This window comes from Hyperoodon ampullatus (assembly GCF_949752795.1).
Source record: "Hyperoodon ampullatus genome assembly, chromosome: 7".
NCBI classification, from domain to species: Eukaryota; Metazoa; Chordata; class Mammalia; order Artiodactyla; family Ziphiidae; genus Hyperoodon; species Hyperoodon ampullatus.
Window position 1 is genome coordinate 14,068,729 of NC_136920.1, and position 20,732 is coordinate 14,089,460.

Sequence of the window (20,732 nt, forward strand, 5' to 3'; positions counted from 1 at the left end):
AAATTCCAATTTTGTCTGGGTATGTGCCCAGGAGTGGGATTGCTGGATCATATGGCAACTCTATTTTTAGTTTTTTGGGGAACCTCCATACTGTTTTCCATAGTGGCTGCACCAGTTTACATTCCCACCAACAGTGTAGGATGGTTCCCTTTTCTCCACACCTTCTCCAACGTTTATTATTTGTAGACTTTTTAATGATGGCCATTCTGACACCCCACAGATTTGACATTCACCTTTATGTTGCATCTTATACTCCTTGTGAGTTGCCTCTAGATAAAAGATAAGATTGGCCTTCAGGACAGTCTTAAGGTCCTCTGGATTCAATTCTATCTACTCTCTTGAATAAACAATCTAGTGATGTCTGGGTAGCAGCTCTTTTTTTTCTTGTCATAGATGACACGGTAGCACTGGATTGCATTCTGAACCGCTGCTGCAACTTTCGTGTACCATTCCACATTCGGGACTTGTGCCTCAAAAACTAACAGTGCCCTCTCAAATAAAGAAAATCCCTTTGCCATTTCCCACGTCGTGAATCTCTTCAGTTCTCCAGTTACTTCTTCCTCTTGTGTCTCTTCGTCCTTTCTCTGGGCCTCCAATTCCGTCAGGTCTTCATCAGTAAGCTCCTTATGTGGCACAGCATGGAGTTCAGTGAAGTCGTCTTATTGCAGATCTAGCTCCAGCTTCTCGCTGAGGGTCACTAAGTTGCTGAAGACCTCTTTGGACTCCGCATCCACCTTCCCAAATCCACAAAAGTCGTGAGCAAACTGCAGGTAAAGGTTCTTCCCAACCCCATTCATGGTGACGGCTGTAACCTCACAACAAGCAAAGTCAACGTTTTTTATGGCCTTGTAGATGTTATCATCCTTCCAAAATTGTCACAAGATTGTTCCTGATTCATCACTCGCCTTTACTGCCAGGTGAAAAGTGTGAAATAAATAATATTTCTTAAAAGTCACTATAATTGAGACTTCCCAGGTGGTCCAGTGGTTAAGACTCTGCATCCTAATGCAGGCGGCCCAGTTTCGATCCCTGGTCAGGGAACTAGAGCCCACACGCCGCAATGAAGATCCCGCACTCGGCAATGAAGATCCCGCGTGCCACAACTAAGACCCGGCGCAGCCAAACAAACAAACAAACAAACAAATAAATAAATAATAAAAAACAAAAGTCATTATAACTCCCTGGTCCATAGGTTGGATGAGCGATGCACGTTTGCATCTTTGAAAGTTCAAAACTTGAAATTTCGTATATAAGGGACTTATTGTATTCCACCTTGGCCAAAAACAGAAGTGCCCTTGCTATTCTAAAATCACAAATTTACCCAGTCTGGCCTGGAGCATGTCATCTCAGATATGGTGGGTTTTAATACAACACCTTCTCAGAATACCTCTTTGGTGCCTTCATTAAAAAGTAACTTGGGGGCTTCCCGGGGGTTTCCCGGGGGTTTCCCGGGGGTTTCCCGGGGGCTTCCCGGGGGCTTCCCGGGGGCTTCCCGGGGGCTTCCCTGGTGGCGCAGTGGTTGAGAGTCCGCCTGCCGATGCAGGGGACACAGGTTCGTGCCCCGGTCCAGGAAGATCCCACATGCTGCGGAGCGGCTGGGCCTGTGAGCCATGGCCGCTGAGCCTGCGCGTCTGGAGCCTGTGCTCCGCAACGGGAGAGGCCACAACAGTGAGAAGCCCGCGTACAGCAAAAAAAAAAAAAAAAAAAAGTAACTTGGTACTCCTAAGATCACAGTTCCACATCAGAACACTGTGACACTGCCTCTTTTCTTCCTTTTTCATGTCAGTAGGATTTTATGGGATGTTTTGACCATCCCAATTTGATGCAGTGAGTCAAATATGTAAAAATACTATTTTTATGCTACCTAGTAATTATGCAACATGTATCACAGATCCAAGAGTAAGGCTTAGAGATGGAGTAAGACTCAAAAATAGAGTGAGGCTCAGTGATAAAGTGAGAGCACCAGCTTGAAGTAGGACTTGGCAATTAAACAAACAAGGAGTTCCCTGGCAGTCCAGTGCTTAGGACTTGGCACTCTCACTGCCGGGGCCTGAGTTCAATCCCTGTTGGGGAACTAAGATCCTGCAAGCCACATAGTGTGGCCTAAATAGATAAAGAAACAAGCAAACAATAAGATAATTTGTTTATATTTTAAAGCATGTCAAAAAGCCCTATATTAAAAAGGTGGCATCAAAATATCATGCAGTATACAGCCCTTTAACTCAAGTGGGGAGAAGGAAGAGGGGTGAGAACAGGAGGGGAAAGAAAAGACAGTAAGGAAGAGGAGTGGTAGTAGTAATAAAATAACATATGTTCAGTGTTTACTATGTGACAGATACTCTTTAAGCACTTATTTACTCTTTTAACGTATTAGCTCATTTAATCCTCACAACAATTCTATGAGTCAGGTAATACTATTATCCCATCTACTTTGAAGAAACCAAGGTACAGAGAGGCTAAGTAACCTTCGAAGTTTGCACAGCTTATTCCTGGTAGAGTCAGAAAAATCACTGATAGCAACTAAATATCAAAAAAAGTTATATATATTTTAGAATGTGCTTGTTAATGTAAAGTGAAGTTAATGACTAGAATTCACCAAAGTTTTAAGAAAGTGAGCTGAAAAATTCAGAAGGCTGGCTCTGCACTTTCTGCCAGTCTCATCCTTCCTTGGAATGGCTGATGACTTTAGTGAAGATGACACCAATAAAGAGACACTGAAGAGGGCTCTGGCAATTAGCAGAGAACTTGCTACTTTTGTTTCTGAATCTCCTCCTGCTCTTCTCATTCCTGGCTGTTTCCTGGTTGTCTCTCCAGAACAAGGTGTCTTGCATGATGTTCCCATTGCAAGGTGCCCAGATGCTGCAGATGCTGGAGAAATCCTTGAGGAAGAGCCTTCCTACATCCTTAAAGGTGACAATGGAAAATTCTGAGGGGAGTAGGAATAGAAAGTTCCTGTGATGAAGGGAAAGAGAGACTAATATTTATTGAGCACTTATTCTGTGCCAGGCACTAGTGCATATTTTCTCTCATTTAATTTGCATAACCTCTCTACAAGATAGTTGCTGTTATGCCCATGTCACTGATGTGAAGATGGAGGCTCAGTGAAGTGGTTTGCCCAATACCTCACAAATAGTGAGCTGCAGTGCTATGGTATAAATGTAGGAATGCCTGAGACCTAGCATTGCTTTTTGCTCCAAGCTGATTCAAAAAGTATTCCCTTGCTCCTTTCCAAGAAACGTTCCATAATAGCACTGGAAACTTGCCCAGAGTTCTCCTACAAAGTTAGCTGAGACTACATGTTAATTTTTAATTTGTTCTCCTTAAAAGAACACTTGCCAGGTGAGAGGTTAACCATCATGAGCCTTCTTTAAAATTAATAATAAGTCAATTTCTATTTCACTTAGATTGTCCAATTGCTCCAAACTTATGGCACATCAAGCTATTTTGTGGCTGACTCTGAGGACCTCTGTTAACCAAGTACAATTGATCAGAAATCTCAGGATTAAATAGAACATATACATAGAAGCCCACATCCAGAACTGTTTGAGAGCAGCTCTAATGATTGGCTGGGGTCCTCACCTGTGTTTTTCTTTAGCAACCAAAGGGATGGGGCCCATTACAGTGGAATTTAAGTACAACCGTGTGTGTGTGAATGTGTGTGTGTGTGTAATGTGTGTATGTGTGTGTATTTGGAGAACAAATTGTTTCCCTGAAATTTTTTTGTAAAAAGAGAACTAGATTTCGGGCTTCCCTGGTGGCACAGTGGTTGAGGGTCCGCCTGCCGATGCAGGGGACACAGGTTCGTGCACCGGTCTGGGAAGATCCCACATGCCGCGGAGCGACTGGGCCTGTGAGCCATGGCCGCTGAGCCTGCGCGTCCGGAGCCTGTGCTCTGCAACGGGAAAGGCCACAGCAGTGAGAGGCCCGCGTACCGCAAAACAAAAAACCAAAAAAACAAAAAAAAGAGAACTAGATTTCTACTGTTTTATAAGACACTCCTATAAGATGCATACATTTTAGATAAGATAAATGCATTCACCTGCCTCACTCCCCAATAGATTTGTTACTCCATCTTTCTGTATAAAGGAGAAAAATGTTAGCATTATTTTATTTGTAGATCATATGGCTTCATTTTCATTTATTAGAAATAGACTAATGAAGCAACTCGCCCTGTTCTTTCATTACTGCCCAAAATGCCTTCAAATCAACTAACTTATAACTAAAATGCCACCCACTTTGGTGGATCTCACTAATATTAATCTCTGTTACCTAATATTTAACCACTTTCACTTGATAATCCTTAAGATCCAGGCAACCTCTCAAAGAGACAGTCAATTTTTCTTAGAGGTTACATCAGTTGTACATATTATGAACACTTGCCTAAGGCATTTTTATGGTAAGTAGCTATTTCTGAAAATTCTTCCACCTAAAAGTTTTTCTTCCATGCTCTGTAGTATAGAATCTTGTGATTTAAATTTCTCTTTACTCCTTGGGTTAAGTGGACCCCAAACGTCTTGAGGAAACTCTTGGTGGTTCCCAAGTGTCCTTACTTGGAGCATCTCTGTGGTAAGATAAGGCGGCCCTCTTGGCTCCACAACTTTCATGAAGAAACAGCATTGGTTGTATATTAAAGATATACATTTTTACCCTAGTTGAAATCTAGAATAGTTGTTTGCCAGGTACTTTTAATGGAGGTATAACCTAGAACTCAATACTTGCTTGAGTCTCAGTTGACAAAACGTCCATCTGTTCTTCTAAGTGTTGGATATTAAGTACATTTTATTGCATGTGTCAACTCCAGCTGAGTCAACTTAGAGTAGCTGCCTGGCTCACTACGTTCTGAGTTCAGCAGAAAAAAAAAGTTTTAATTAATTCAGCCCGGGGAATAAGAAAGAGGAAGAGCTACACATATTTTCAGATCCTGTAATGGATAATGTATTAATCTAAAGCAATTTTACACACCCCCAAATGCAAAGGGATAAAAAGAAACATCTATATTTTGCCAAACTGTACAGAATTTCTATATCAAGCCTCCATTCATGGTTGAAAACAATGATTTCAGATACGCTCAGGCAACTTAGATTTTTTTCCCCTTCTCTTTCTCCATAGTGTAACATCAATAGTTCATGTCGGGTGGAGGGTGGTAGGAGGGAAGGATGTTGCTACAGTCTTTGGTCATCATCTACCCATGGTAGAAACCATTAAACTGAATACATTTTTTTTTTGACCTTTGGTCATTGGCATGTTCCCATGCTGGTATCTGCAGAGGCTTCATGTTCACAATAGTCATGTGGCCCATCGTGGTATCCACTGCTGCAGTCCTCCACCCCCAAATCACCAGGTCACTTAATGTCCACAGGCTATCTCATTCATCCTCTCCCTGCTTTCCCCTCTCTCTCAACAAACTACGCAAAAAGGCGGGGTTGGGGACTCAAGACTGGACAGAGACTGTAGGCTTCCACAGCCCATTCTCTTGAGCATTTTGCTTTAGCCTTTGCTTATTGTGGGAGGAAATTACCTTTCCAGAGGGTACTGTGGACATACATGTTAAAGAGTTTTAAACATGTCCATAACCTTTGAACTAGCAGTTACCTGATGGATAATCTAAGAAAATATCCGGTGCCCATGCAAAGATTTCTGTGCAAGCATGCTCTGCAAAGAATTAGTTGTTAAAATGAAAATTTGGAAACAGCTGAAATGACCCTCAGTAGGCAAATGCACAAATGAACCATGCTACAACCATATAATGGACTCCTATGCAGTCATTAGAACATAATTGAAAAATTTTGTATTTATGAACATAGAGATACACCCACAATTTATTCAGTGGTGAAAAATATCATGTATCAGATCATTTTACATTTGTAAAATTGTGTATCTCTATGAGTATGAATAGAAGAAAGTCTGGAAAAATTAATATTAAATCCTACAAAAAACAAGAACAGTGTTCTTATGATCATTTACTTTATTTATCCCAGTATTTTACCATATGCATGTTTGATTTATATTAGATGGGAAGAAAAAGCTCTCATCTGAGGTTAAAAAAAAAATGTAGCATGTGGAGATTTTAGACCCAGATGCTCTATTTGTCCCTTTACTGTTGTAAAATTTCACAGTTTCATAGACATAAACCTGTCCTGGTCAAACAAGGCACTTCACCATCCCTTCCTAATAAGCTGACCCTCTCACTTTGTCCGGATACTGCAGGTTTATGGGACCGTCTTCCACATGAATCAGGGAAACCCATTCAAACTAAAAGCTCTGGTGGACAGGTGGCCTGATTTTAATACGGTGGTTATCCGCCCCCAGGAGCAGGTAAGGTGCCAGATGTGGAATGAATTTGCATCTATGTTTATATTTGCTATGTGCCTACCATGTGCCTGGCAATGTGGTAGACCCTGGGGCTACAGAAATGAATTGCAGTGATAGTGATAGTCCTTGCCTTTAAGAACCCCACAGCCTGGAGGAGAATACAGGTAAGTAAATAAATTAAAACTTAGTGTAAAATGTTCAAAAACAGAAAATGTACAGTATATGGAGATAGCACAGGAAAAAGCTGATTAAACTATGGAGTTTGGAGATGGAGGTTACAGGATTAGATTAGAAATACTTCTTAGTGGATGTTTCATCTGAACTGGATTTTGTAGATAAATATATCTTTGTTAGGCTGACAAAGAAAGGAGGGCATTCTAACCAGAGAAAGTAACAAGGACAAATATAGGAAGGTATGAAACAGGACAGTTAGTTGGCTGATTATAAAAAAAAAATTTATAATATTAGAATTTCCATATGCATTTTGGGGAAACATTTAAAAATTAGTGAAACTAAATAGTTAATACATTTCAAAGACAAAAAACCCTAAGTTTATTTTAAAACATCCAGTAAAATTATAAATTTATAAAAATACAAATATATCTTTCCTACAAATAATAAATTATTTAAAATCCATGGAATTAAACAGTATATAAAATGAAGACATTTATATGAATAATAAAAACTGAACTGCAATAAAATTACTTGACCTTTTATCTTAAATGGGATCTTTTTTTTTTTTTTTTTTTTTTTTGCGGTACGCGGGCCTCTCACTGTTGTGGCCTCTCCCGCTGCGGAGCACAGGCTCCGAACGCGCAGGCTCAGCGGCCATGGCTCACGGGCCCAGCCGCTCCGCGGCATGTGGGATCTTCCCGGACCGGGGCACGAACCCGTGTCCCCTGCATCGGCAAGAGGACTCTCAACCACTGCACCACCAGGGAAGCCCTTAAATGGGATCTTAAGAAACAAAATGTGTTAGTGGTATCATTGCTGACTTGTGAGTGTATTTTTGTGCAACAATTCCAACTATTTTTGAAAAGGTTTCTAATCCTGCCCTCAAGATAATATTTTCCTGTGCCTTCTTCTTCCAAATAATTGCATCTCTTATTTAATGATTTGAGGGGATCTTTCTAAATAAGTGGTTTCTTTGTTTTTCTGTAATTACAATTTGTTCATCTATTGTATTATTTTATGAAAGCATTTCTAATTGGTTTTCATCGTCTTTGTCTTAATTTAGTATAGATGGAAATTTCAATCCAGAAATGTCAATAACCAAATTTAATACTGTCATCTTCATAGTTTGTGTATTCTGCAAGTGTTTGAAATATAGAAAATTTATTCTTGCAACAGAAGCTTTTCCTTGTCAATTGCTTTTCTCTTCTTCCTGTTGAGGAAGATGAAAATATAGAAGAATGCTTTCTAAATAGCTGTCTTTGCTTGAGTTGAAATTTTAACACAATATATGTGTAGAGAATAGTATTGTTCTGCAGTTTTTCATCGTAATTTGAACACCTGAATCTCCCATCTTGATCTCATGATTTAAATGATTCAGAAAAATTTCTAATGCACCAGTACAAACACCAATATTTTAGTACTTAAAAATAACACAGTATAGTAGAATTTAGAAAAAAAGTATTACAATCATGAAAAATAAGACATTTGTTTGGCCCCCCTTTTCTCAATGATAACAGGACATGACAGATGACCTTGATCACTACACCAATACCTACCATATCTACTCCAAAGACCTCAAAAACTGTCAGGAATTCCTCAGCTTACCAGAAGTCATCAATTGGAAACAGCATTTGCAGATCCAAAGTAAGTATAAAAGGAATGGAATCTGTGCTGAATCACATCTCCATCCTGAACAATTTCTCCTATGACATGTATCTCCTTTCTCCAAGCCCCAGACCCTCAGCCTACTGTCAGTTTTTTTACTCAGCTGCAACTATACCTGTAAAGGGGGAAAAAACACCCTCAAAGTTTGTACCTAATGGGCTTCATATAGAGGACTGTAATGTAATCCCCTGAGAGCTAAGGATTTATGGCATATTTTGTGGACATATCCAGGATGCCTTAGGGTGGTTGGGTATCAGAGCAGAGCTTTCCCCATGGGCTTTCATTCCTAGAATTGGAATGACAACTCATGCCACAGAACACCTCCTAGGTCATAAAGAGCAACTTATATGGTTATGAGCGTGGTCTCCAGAGTCAGACTACCTAGGATGGCATTTGCCTATTACTTTGCCATGTGATCCTAGCCAGGGACTTGTCCTATCTGAGATCCTGACTTTCATATATAAAAATGAGGATAATAATTGTACCTAGGACTTCCCGGGTGGTGCAGTGGTTAAGCGTCCGCCTGCCAATGCAGGGGACATGGGTTTGAGCCCTGGTCCAGGAAGATCCCAAATGCCATGGAGCAGCTAAGCCCGTGAGCCACAACTACTGAGCCCATGTGCCACAACTACTGAGCCTGTGTGCCACAACTACCAAAGCCTGCGTGCTCTAGGGCCCGTACTCCGCAACAAAGAGTAGCCCTCACTTGCCACAACTAGAGAAAGCCCGTGCGCAGCAATGAAGACCCAACACAGCCAAAAATAAATAAATAATTAACTAAATTTACTAAAAAAATAAAAAATAAATAATGGTACCTAAAACACAGCATTGTTGAAAAGATTAAATGAAATCTTAGCTAGGAATTGCTTAGTGCAATACCTGAATGTTTCAGTTAACTTTCACTGCATAGCAAACCTCATAATTCTGTGAATCAACAATTGCACTGGGCTTTGCAAGGCAGCTGTTCTGCTGGTCTCCTCTGGGTGTAGCTATGCATCTACAGTCAGTTGATGGGTGACTGTGGGTTGGTTGCTCTAGGATGGCCTAACTTACAAGTCTGAATGATGGTCTGACTATCAGTGTTGGCTAGGCCCTGGTGACATCATGATAAGAGCACATGTCTTCAGCAGGTTAGCCTAGGCCTTTTCATGTGGTGTTGGCCTCAAGGTAACCAGAAGCACAAAGACATGGTGAGCCCCGATGTGCAAACATTTTTAAGCCTCTCTCTGCATCAAATTTACTCTTTCCCATTGGTAAAACAAGTCATATGGCCAAGGTCAGATGCAGTGCAGGAGGGGACTATTCCAGGGAATGGATACAAGGAGATGTGGGCAAATTGTGGGCCATTACTGCAACAATCTACCACATAGGGAATATAGTAAGTACTCCAGAGATGTTGGCAACTATGATTATTATTATTTTTTTAAATTTTATTTATTTTTGGCTGCGTTGGGTCTTTGTTGCTGCGTGCAGGCTTTCTCCTGTTGCAGTGAGCAGGGGCCACTCTTCGCTGCAGTACGCAGGTCCCCCATTGCGGTGGCCTCTCCCATTGCTGAGCAGGGGCTCCAAGCATGTGGGCCCCAGTAGTTGCAGCTCGTGGGCTCAGCAGCTGCGGCACACGGGCTCTAGAGCGCAGGCTCAGCAGTTGTGGCTCATGGGCCTAGTTGCTCCACAGCATGTGGGATCTTCCCAGACCAGGGATTGAACCCATTTCCCCTGCACTGGCAGGTGGATTCCCAACCACTGCTCCACCAGGGAAGTCCCGGCAACTATAATTATTATAACTCACCTTCTTTGATCATCAAAACTGCATGATTATGTAGCCCAGAAAAGTTAGTTCCAGTCTTGGTATTGCCTTTAATGGCATGACCATGGCTGAATGAATTTCTAGGCATGTTTTTGCTTTTCCAAAACAAGGAAAATTGCACAAATCCTGATTACATGAGCCCAGTCATACAGTAGCAGCACCGAGCCCATCACCAAAATTCTCTGACTAGAAATCCTCAGACACTTCCTACTCCACTGGAGAGCTTCTCCCTAGAATGGACATAAATCATTGCATTTCTCCTTACAATCCCATCTAGGTTCACAGTCCAGCCTGAATGAAGTAATACAAAGTCTTGCAGCCACTAAATCCTTCAAAGTCAAGCAATCACAAAACATTCTCTATATGGCGATTGAGTCAATCAGGGAACTGGCTCCTTCCCTGCTGGACGTAAAGAACTTATCACTTAGCGATGGCAAACCCAAGGCCGTGTGAGTTTGATAAAAGCTACCCTACACTACTTACACCTCTCACTACCAAAGTAGCCTCCCAACTTCTCTTTCTGCTTTTACTCTGGCTCCCCACAATCCATCTTCTTCAAAGCAGGCAGAATAATCTTTTTTAGAAACATAATCCAAACCGTGTTTCTCCCCTGCTTAAAATACCCCACCATCTCTTTCCTCACCTGGAATATATCAGGCCTATGTCAACTTCTCTGACCTGTCTTGTCCTCCTAGCTCACTCAGTCCAACAACATCGGCCTTCTTTCTGTCCTTCTGTCATTACAAGCTCACTTATACTCCAGACTTTGCGTTTGCTATTTCCTCTGTCTACTCTGTCTCTCAAGATAATAGAGGTAAGAACAAATATAAACCTCTAAACTCATGGACTTTGCTTCTCTCTTGGAACGTCCATAGTGACCAAGAGATGTTTAAACTCTCATCGTTGGATCCTACCCACGCTGCCATGGTGAATAAATTCTGGCATTTCGGTGGCAATGAGTGGAGCCAGAGATTCATCGAGCGCTGTATCCGGACCTTCCCCACCTTCTGCCTGCTGGGGCCCGAGGGGACCCCTGTGTCCTGGTCCTTGATGGACCAGACAGGAGAGATGCGGATGGGGGGCACCCTGCCTGAGTACCGGGGCCAGGGTCTCGTCACCTACGTCATCTATTACCAGACCCAGGCTCTGATCAAACGTGGCTTCCCCGTGTATTCTCATGTAGACAAGAATAACAAAATTATGCAGAAACTGAGTCACAGTCTGAATCATATCCCTGTGCCCTGTGACTGGAACCAGTGGAACTGTGTGCCTCTGTGAAGCAGCACTGAATCCAAGACAGTACGGGATGGGCCTGAGGATGCAGCTGGAGGAGCCGATGGGTGGGTGGAGGGAAAGAACCAATTGTAATTGTAATCATAGGTAGAGGAGTGGACATTGTGTGGGTCCTGGGGCAGCAGTGTGAATGGTCGACAGGACCACTACCGTCGATGGGCTTGCCTTAGATATCTCAGCATAAGCAGCATCCGGTCCTCCTGCACTGGTTTCACAGTTCTGTTCCCCATGCTTCCAGTATCTCTGCCATACTTCTTCATCCGCTACATGTTGCCCCAAATGGCTTCCCCTGGGACTCTTAGGGCATGGGTTGGTACATCCTTGCCAGTTTTTCCAGGGAGGGCTAATACTTCCTGGGCATTACGACTTATTCCTCTCTTCCTATGGCTTTTCCCTTAGTGAAGAGCAAGTGGACTCTACTCTTTAGGTCTGTAGACATTATCCTCTCCTCTGATTGCTGCTTTATAGGTATATTAAATATGTTATATACAAATATATATGGTATATTATGTTAAACATGATATGCGTGATATAGCAGAGAGAGATATTAAGAAAAAGACTAACTTATGTTGCTTGTCCCCCCCCACCCTTCCACTTTGGGGAAAATGCTTCAATATTGTCCCTAAAAGCTGAGCTTCCTAAAGTCACCTGAAACCCTCAAACAATAAAGAGATTTTGTGTTTGATTGTATAAGCTGAAGCTAAGTGGTTCGTGATGGGGAAACATGGTGTGAGCTAATGGGGAGAGGAAAGTGGGAACACCCAGCCCCAGGAAGGTGGGGATTTATTGAGAAGAGATGGAAGTTGAGGGGGTGGGAGGTGTAGCATGGATGCCTACTGTTCCGCTTGACCTTGGCATATTACTTCAAGATGCCAGAATTCTGTGTGGTTCAGACCATTGTCTCAGGGGAGAATCTGGTTGCTGGTGTGGAAAGATATTCTTCCTGGTTGGGACGGGTCAGGTGGGAGAGCTTCCTGCCCCAGCCCTTCGAGAGAAACAGCACTAAACACCAGTACCGGGCAGCAAACAGAGCACCTGAATGAAGGTGATCACCTGGATTAAGAACTTGCTCCCTCTGGTCCACCTAAACCTGAAATTAAGCTATGGAATTGGGGATGAAGATCCCCACAAATATACATGCGTGTGCACACACACATACACACACACATACAACTGAGGTTTAATTTCTTCGCCAGTTGGGAGAGTGAAGGCTCAGTTTAGAGCAGGTTTCTCGACTTTGGCGCAACGGACATTTTAGACTGGACAATTCTTTGCTGTAGGTCTGTCCTGTGCATTTGTAGAATGTTTAGCAGAATCCCTGGCCTCTACCCACTAGATGTCATTAGCACCCTCCATCCCAATTATGACAACTAAAAATGTCTCCAGATATTAGTAAATGTCCCCTGCAGGCAAAGTCACCTCTGGTTGACATTTAGTTTAGTGGTTCTCAAAGTTGAGCCTGCATCAGAATCACTTAGCAGGCTTGTTCAAACAGGTTACAGGGCCTCACACCTAGATTTTCTGATTCAGTAGATCTTGGGCAGAGTTCCAGAATGTACACTTCTAGCAAGTTTCCAGGTGATGTTGATGCTGCTGGTCCAGGGACCATGCTTTGAGAACCACTGGTTTAGTGAAATAATAGAATATATCTTATTCCCTAGACTATAGATGAAAATTCTGATGCCATACTACTTTCATTTCTGTATGAGTACAAGCTGATACTCCCCTCCAAGAATTCCCTGTAGTCATCAGGGAGAAAGAGGTTTTGTGGTTCTGAAACAGGGAGAAGGAATTCAGGCTTTGGTAAAGGAAAACACACACTGGTGGCAGCATATAGCGGGACATTGTTGATAGCTAACATCTAGCTCATTAGCTCCAAGACCTGGCCCCCCAACAGCCTGTAGGCTCCAGTGCTGGAACACCTCAGGCCAAAAAACAAACTAGGCAGGAAAACATCCACTCCCATCTGCAGACAGGCTGCCTAAAGACTAAAGAGCCCACAGCCACCTCTGGGTTTGCCTCTAGACATGGCCTAGCCCACCAGAGGACCAAGACCCAGCTCTGCCCACCAGTGGACTGGCCCCTCCCACCGGGAAGCCAAACCATGCCTCTAGACCAGCCTCACCCACCAGAGGGCAGACACAAGAAGCTAGAAAACTACAATCCCACACTGCAGGCCAGATCCTACACTGGCACTGGCTGGGCCCTGGCCCAGCCCACTAGCAGGCCAACACAACCTTTAGGACACCCTGGACCCCATACCCAACTGAGTCAAGAACCACCCCCCACCAATAATTTTAAATGAGCTCTGGGATTCCAGAGCCAGACTCTAGGAACCAGCTATGCCTACCAGTAGTCTGGCACTAACCCCAAGACCTGACTTAACCAGCCAGTGGGTGGGCAACAGTCCCAGAGTCTTTGGGACCCTGACTCCGCCCACCAGTGAGCCAGCACTAGCTCCAGGGACCCCCTAGGATTCTGCAGCTAGCCACCTCAGGACCAGGCCCCACTAAATAGCAGCCAGCTGCATCCACACAAGGCAGGGCCTGGCAACCAACCAGGTAGGGGCCTACCTGACTGCCCACACACTTAGCCCACCACAACAGAAAAACCCACATAGGCTTCTTAGGGGGAACGCCTAGAGCACATAGCTTGGGTGTCGAGAGGGGAGTGCACTGCTGGGACACACAGGATGCCTCCTACAGAGGGCCACTTCTCCGAGGTCAAGAAATGTAACTAACCTACCACATACATAAAAATACAAATAGCAACTTAGAGAAAATGAGGCAGCAGAGGAATATGTTTCAGGTGAAGGAACAAGATAAAACCTCAGAAGAACTAAGTGAAGTGGAGATAGGCAACCTACCTGAGAAAGAGTTCAGAGTAGTGATCACAAAGATGATCCAGGAACTTGGGAGGATAGTGGATACACAGAGCAAGACGTTATAGTAAGTCCCCTACATATGAACGAGTTCCATTCCAAGAGTGCGTTTGTAAGTCCAATTTGTTCGTAAGTCCAACAAAGTTAGCCTAGACACCCAACTAACACAATCAGCTATATAGTACTGTACTGTAATAGGTTTATAATACTTTTCACACAAATAATACATAAAAAACAAATGGACACAAAAATAAAGAAAACATTTTTAATCTTATAGTGCAGTACCTTGAAAACTTCAGTAGTACAGTACAACAGCTGGCATACAGGGGCTGGCATTGAGTGAACAGGCAAGAAGAGTTACTGACTGGAGGAGGGAGAGGAGGTAGGAGATGGTAGAGCTGAAGGATCATCAGAAATAGGAGATGAAGGACAAGGTATCTTTTCTCCTCACTCCAGTCTCTCAATTATTTTCACTTTTGTTTCCATTGTTATTGCGTGGCACTTCTTAGCAGTACCAGCTATCTCATCGCTGCTTTTACACTTGCTTCCAGACATCCTGGGCTTGAAAAAAGATACTGTACTACTGTACTCTATACAGTACTGTACAGTAAAGTACACAAAAGCACAGCCACTTGTAGAGGATGCACACACGTGACAATGTACGCCAGACATGTGACCTAACTTACGTGATTAGACATGCGGCCATATGTTTGCATCTTTGAGAGTTCGAAACTTGAAAGTTCATACGTAGGGGACTTACTGTAGAAAATTTTAACAAAGAGTTAGAAAATATAAAGAACAACCAAAGAGAGATGAAGAATATAATAACTGAAATGAAAAATACACTGGAAGGAATCAGTAGTAGACTAAATGAGGTAGAAGAATGGATCAGTGAGCTGGAAGACAGAGTAGTAGAAACCACTGAACAGAAAAAAAGAAAAAAAAAAAAGAATGAAAAGGAGCAATCCAGTATCCTTAAAGATGAAGATAAGATATTTTATGGGAAACAAGACTTCCCAGCCTTTGGTGGGTTTATTTGGATATCCTTTTAACGTGTTGATTGCCTTATTGTTTGAGGTAGGTGGCAAAGAAATATCCGGGATACCCCAAGGTTTATGCCCATGCCTGTCTAGAGACTTGAAGTCTCCAGACCCTGAGTGTCATTGCTCAATTGTCTTGGTAACTTTCTTATTTGTTTTAATTGCAGGATTTCCTGTCTAAGATAAATAATAATGCTATATCAAGGGATTTCATGAGGAAAAGATAACACAATGCATGTGAAAGTGATTTATAACTGCTACATGTTGTATAGTTACAGAATATTGCTTTAATATGCCTAAATCTAGTACCCTGGGTAATGGGGTAAAAACATGGGATTGGGGTCAAGAATGTATCTGAATTATGAGCATGGCTCAGCCACTCAGTGTATGATACTGGGCAAATCCCATAACACTGTAGATTTTGTTTTCCCATTTTTTAAATGCAGATAAAAATACATGCACTTGTAAAAATAGAAATGAAAAGGATTGCATAAATGCAAGTTAGAGAATTGGCTCAAGATTGCAGATGGAGCCCAGTTATCATTTGCTGAATTCTCATCAAATGATTGAATTAACATCAATAAGAGTCAGGGAAGAGAAAAAAGAATTTATTGATGCTCCAGATGTGTTGGGTAATTCCTATAAGCTGGAGAATGAAAAGGACTAAGACTATGGTGAAATAAAAGTGTAAGAAACTGCCACCTATAATACATGTGTGAAATGTCAACTAGAAGAGCATGCAAGGCAGAATCAGCCCAGAGTCAACAGACAAACTAGAATAAACCTAACTCAGGCCTGTTATTGGTCAGAGCTAGATTATTCAAGCGTGGCTGGTTGGCCTTTGATTCCATCCTGATTTTTGCTATGCATTTTGCAAATGTGAGTGTTACCAGAGGAGAAGGCAGTGGGGGGTGGGGTGGGACTTTGGGGACTGGAAGCAACAGAGAGCTCTGACCCTTGGAAGAGGGGAGGGCCTCACACAAAGAGGGCACATTACTGCCACAACTTGTAAAATTCCAGGCCCATCCTCCAAAATACCAGGGACCTGGAACAGTAACTCTTTTAAAATTGTGAATAGGAACTCTCAAACTCAAAGATAAAAAGAAAACCAGGAATGGCCAAAGAATTGACAAGGAAAGAAAGGCATCAAACTCGACCTGTGGATGAATTCACACCTGCTGAAAGAGAAATAGAGCAATTAGGAGACTTTAGAAAAGTATAGTTGTTGATATTTTATGTTACATTCTTAAAAAGGAATCAACTAGAGATTTCAGAAATTAAATACTGGAACATTGAATAAAAATCTCAACGGATGGACTGAGTAGCAAAGTGGACACGGTTGATAGGTAATTAGAAAGCTAAGAAGTTCTGGTAGAAGGTATATCTCAGAATATCACATAGAATGAAAATGGGATGGAAAATATGAAAGAAAATATAAGGGAACTGAACAACATTGACAAGTTTAAAGATCCATCTAAATGGCATTCCAAAAAATGAGAACAGAGCAAATGGAATGATGAAAATAATGTAAAAGGAAGAAAAAGAAGAGGTGGCAGAAGCATCAGAAGAAGCAGATTTTCCAAACGTGAGGAATGATTTAAGATTGAAATAACTTACTTAAGGCTGAGTGTGAAAAGAACTCATTAGATATATTACTGTAAAATTTCTGAGCACCAAAGTGGAAGACAAGATCATACAAGGTTCCAGAGAGAGGGGATAAACTGAGGGGTTTTGAGAAGAAGAATACGAATCTTACTGACTTTAGACTTCTCATTGACAGCCCCAGATACTTAGCAAACAGAGAAGTGATGCCATCAAATTTCTAAGGAAAGGTCTTAAACCTACAATCATAGAGACAGGCAAAAAAGTATCTAATTAAAAGGACAAATTAAAGAAGTGTTTGGACATACAACAATGCAACAGGTTTAATACACAGAGAATCTCTCTCTCTCTTTGAAAATGAGAGAGAGAGTAGTTCTGTGGGGTTGAAACAAGCTTACTTACGCTCAGGAAACCTGCATTCTTTTCAAAAAATAGAGCAATTTTGTCACGTCTAAAAATTCTTTCATACCCTTCGCCAGTCAATCTACAGCCCTACCAGAGGCAAGGGCTGGTTAAGATCCCTTTAGTGATTAATTTTTCAGGTTCTTGAACTCTGTAAAATTAGCATCATATATTGAGTACTCTTTTATGCCTGGATTTTCCATTCACCAAACGCCTATGAGACTTAAGCCATGTTGTGTGTGTTGGTATTTCATTCATTTATTGCTGAGTACTATCCCATTATGTCCCATCCTATATGGGTATGATCGGCTCATTGGCAGGCCCATGTCAATACTAAATTCCAATATTTTACAATCTGATCTTGGTAAATATTGAAAAAGACTAGTTTAGTACATTCAATGCTATCTTCAGTATGAGCAGGCTGCCTTTCCTCATCAATTATATGATCAATCCTTACATGATCTAAAAGCAGGTGATTCTGGAAAAGAAATCTGAGAAAGACCTCTTTGGAGCCTCCCTGGAAGGGACTTTATAGGTATTCTTTTTTTTTTAACAACTTTATTGGAATATAATTGCTTTACAATGGTGTGTTAGTTTCTGCTTTATAACAAAGTGAATCAGCTATACGTATACATATATCCCCATATCCCCTCCCTTGTGCATCTCCCTCCCACCCTCCCTATCCCACCCTCTAGGTGGTCACAAAGCACCAAGCTGATCTCCCTGTGCTATGTGGCTGCTTCCCACTAGCTATCTATTTTACATTTGGTGGTGTATATATGTCAATGCTACTCTCTCACTTCGTCCCAGCTTTCCCTTCCCCCTCCCCATGTCCTCAAGTCCATTTTCTACGTCTGCGTCTTTATTCCTGTCCTGCCTCTAGGTTTTTCAGAACCTTTTTTTTTAAAATTTTCAGATTCCATATATATGTGTTAGCATACGGTATTTGTTTTTCTCTTTCTAACTTACTTCACTCTGTATGACAGACTCTAGGTCCATCCACCTCACTACAGATAACTCAATTTCGTTTCTTTTTATGGCTGAGTAATATTCCATTGTATATATGTTTCCCTTCACTGCAAATAATAACTTGTTTAGGTTATAAGGACAATCCCACCCTGACTCTATAATTTACCTCTTCCAAGTTATTGCTGGTTCAGTCAACTTAAAGAATCTCTACACATGGTGGCGCCTTTAAAAATCCACAAATAATGGATATATATTCAACTGATGCTTTTAAATGTGATTTTGAACAATGATACTCAGAGTATCATATATGTCCATTATTTGTAGATGTTTTTAAGGTGCCACCATGTGCAGAGATTCTTTAAGTTGACAACAAAAGGAAGTTTCATTAAAATAATTTCTCATCTATAATCTCTAATGTCTTTAATCTCTACTTTAAAAATCTCTTCATTTTATTCTACATGCAGCTTACCCTATTTGTAAAGCATCCACCACAACAGATTATAAAAGCTATATTTCAACAAGGGACATGCCGGACTTCCCTGGTGGTGCAGTGGTTAAGAATCTGCCTGCCAGTGCAGGGGACACTGGTTCAATCCCTGGTCCAGGAAGATCCCACATGCTGCAGAGCAACTAAGCCCGTGGGCCACAACTACTGAGCCGGCGCTCTAGAGCCCACAAGCCACAACTATTGAGCCCACGTGCCACAACTAATGAAGCCCGCCTGCCTAGAGCCTGTGCTCCACAACAAGAGAAGCCACTGCAATGAGAAGCCCACGCACTGCAAGGAAGAGTAGCCCCCACTCGCCGCAACTAGAGAAAGCCCACACGCAGCAATGGAGACCCAAGGCAGCCAATAAATAAATAAATAAATAAAATCTATGTTTAAAAAAAAAGAAGGGACATGCCACTGAATGTCATGACTATTCATGTGCTGGTTCTAGTGCTTTCAAACAAATTTGTTTTGTGGGACTTCCCTGGTGGCACAGTGGATAAGAATCCACCTGCTAATGCAGGGTACACGGGTTTGAGGCCTGGTCCAGGAAGTTCCCACATGCCGCAGAGCAACTAAGCCCGTGCACAACTACTGAGCCTGCGCTCTAGAGCCTGCAAGCCACACCTACTGAGCCCATGTGCCACAACTACTGAAGCCCACGCACCTAGAGCCTGTGCTCCACAACAAGAGAAGCCACCGCAATGAGAAGCCCGTGCACCACAACGAAGAGTAGCCCTCGCTCGCCACAAACAGAGAAAGCCCACACGCAGCAACGAAGACCCAATGCAGCCAAAAATAAATGAATAAAAATTTTTTATTTGTTTTATGGTGCCCACTCTATTGCATTTTTGAGTAGGTTATAAATCTTGTTAAAACCAATAAAAATATAATTTCAGAATGTTTTTAAAAAATGATACTCTGATCAACTACTAGCCTTTAGGAATATTAGTAAGATACTAGGAATAAACATTCATGGAATGTTTGCTGGAACAATACTTTTGGAAAGTCTTGTTGATAAGAATTGACCAAACTTGATCAAGATTATAAAATACTGTCATTCAGCCTAATCATTTGAATCACTCCAACCCTCAGTCAGACTAGCCCTTTATATTGATAGAGGTATTTCCTTTGCAGTAATACTACAAATTAAGTCCCAAACACTCAGACATTTGAAACCTTGAGTTATTCCTAATGAAATGATAAAAGGTTAAAATTTCTTAGACATAAAAAAAGTGAGGATTGTACTAAACTGTATTACATTAATTTTATCAATAATGATACACTTTTTGGACAATACTACGAAAAGAAAATTCCTGTGCTGTAAAGACAGACATACAAATATTCCTGAGAATCAGGAACTGTTCTTCATGATATAACCCAGATATGGAACACCTACAGAAATAATAAATTTAACCACACCTTATGAGAGGCTCCTGGCTTCTTATCTTATGAGGGAATCAGGTTCTTCTCTGCTAAGCCAGGACTGTGGGAATCTTAGTTAAGACCATTCCAGTGTATTTCCTCCCCGACTCCCCCAGTGTACTATGGGAACTTTCAAAGAGTCTGGAACTGTCAAGTACCCCTGGAGTTATACCTGCTAGCTGATGGGACACCTCTAGCTCCAAGTGGTCATCTGTCACTGTCCTTCATAATGACTATCATAATAAAGAACACACTTCAATCTACGCAGCCATATCAAACTAGTTGATCTTCTTTAGCCCACAGAGTTAAGGATAATGAAACAGTCTTGAGTTTTCTTTGGCTGACTGGTAAGAATCTGTGCCATTGCAAACACAGTGGATTAACACCAAAGGAAAGCTGGAACAATCTATGTGTAAGATAAATAAAATTCTCCCTGGCTTTCTATGCTTTCACAACAGAAAACTGTTTCTTTTCCTAAGTTAGTTCCCTGATACTGTAAAAATAATTTGCCTCCATACTTCTATCTCCGTTTGCAAGATACATTCTGTATGCTATCTGACTGCAGATAATGTTTTAACATGAATTTGTTTTCCTTGAATACCAGGAATCCCAAATTAAGGCAAAACCTTATCTAACATTGTGACTTGTGCATCTTCACTTATATATAATGAG

The 20,732-nt window shown here is 41.7% G+C and overlaps 1 protein-coding gene across 1 annotated transcript; it reads left to right on the plus strand.

Annotated features, from left to right (window-relative positions):
• Positions 1-2,823: 2,823 nt before the first annotated feature.
• Positions 2,824-11,236, plus strand: LOC307055745 (glycine N-acyltransferase-like; the record flags this gene model as incomplete). The annotated part of the gene is made up of 5 exons (XM_079707945.1): positions 2,824-2,910; positions 6,208-6,315; positions 8,004-8,130; positions 10,236-10,407; positions 10,834-11,236. The coding sequence occupies exons 1-5, from the start codon at positions 2,830-2,832 to the stop codon at positions 11,234-11,236; spliced, it is 891 nt and encodes a 296-aa protein (XP_079564071.1). The 5' UTR covers positions 2,824-2,829.
• Between the last annotated feature and the right edge of the window lie 9,496 nt (positions 11,237-20,732).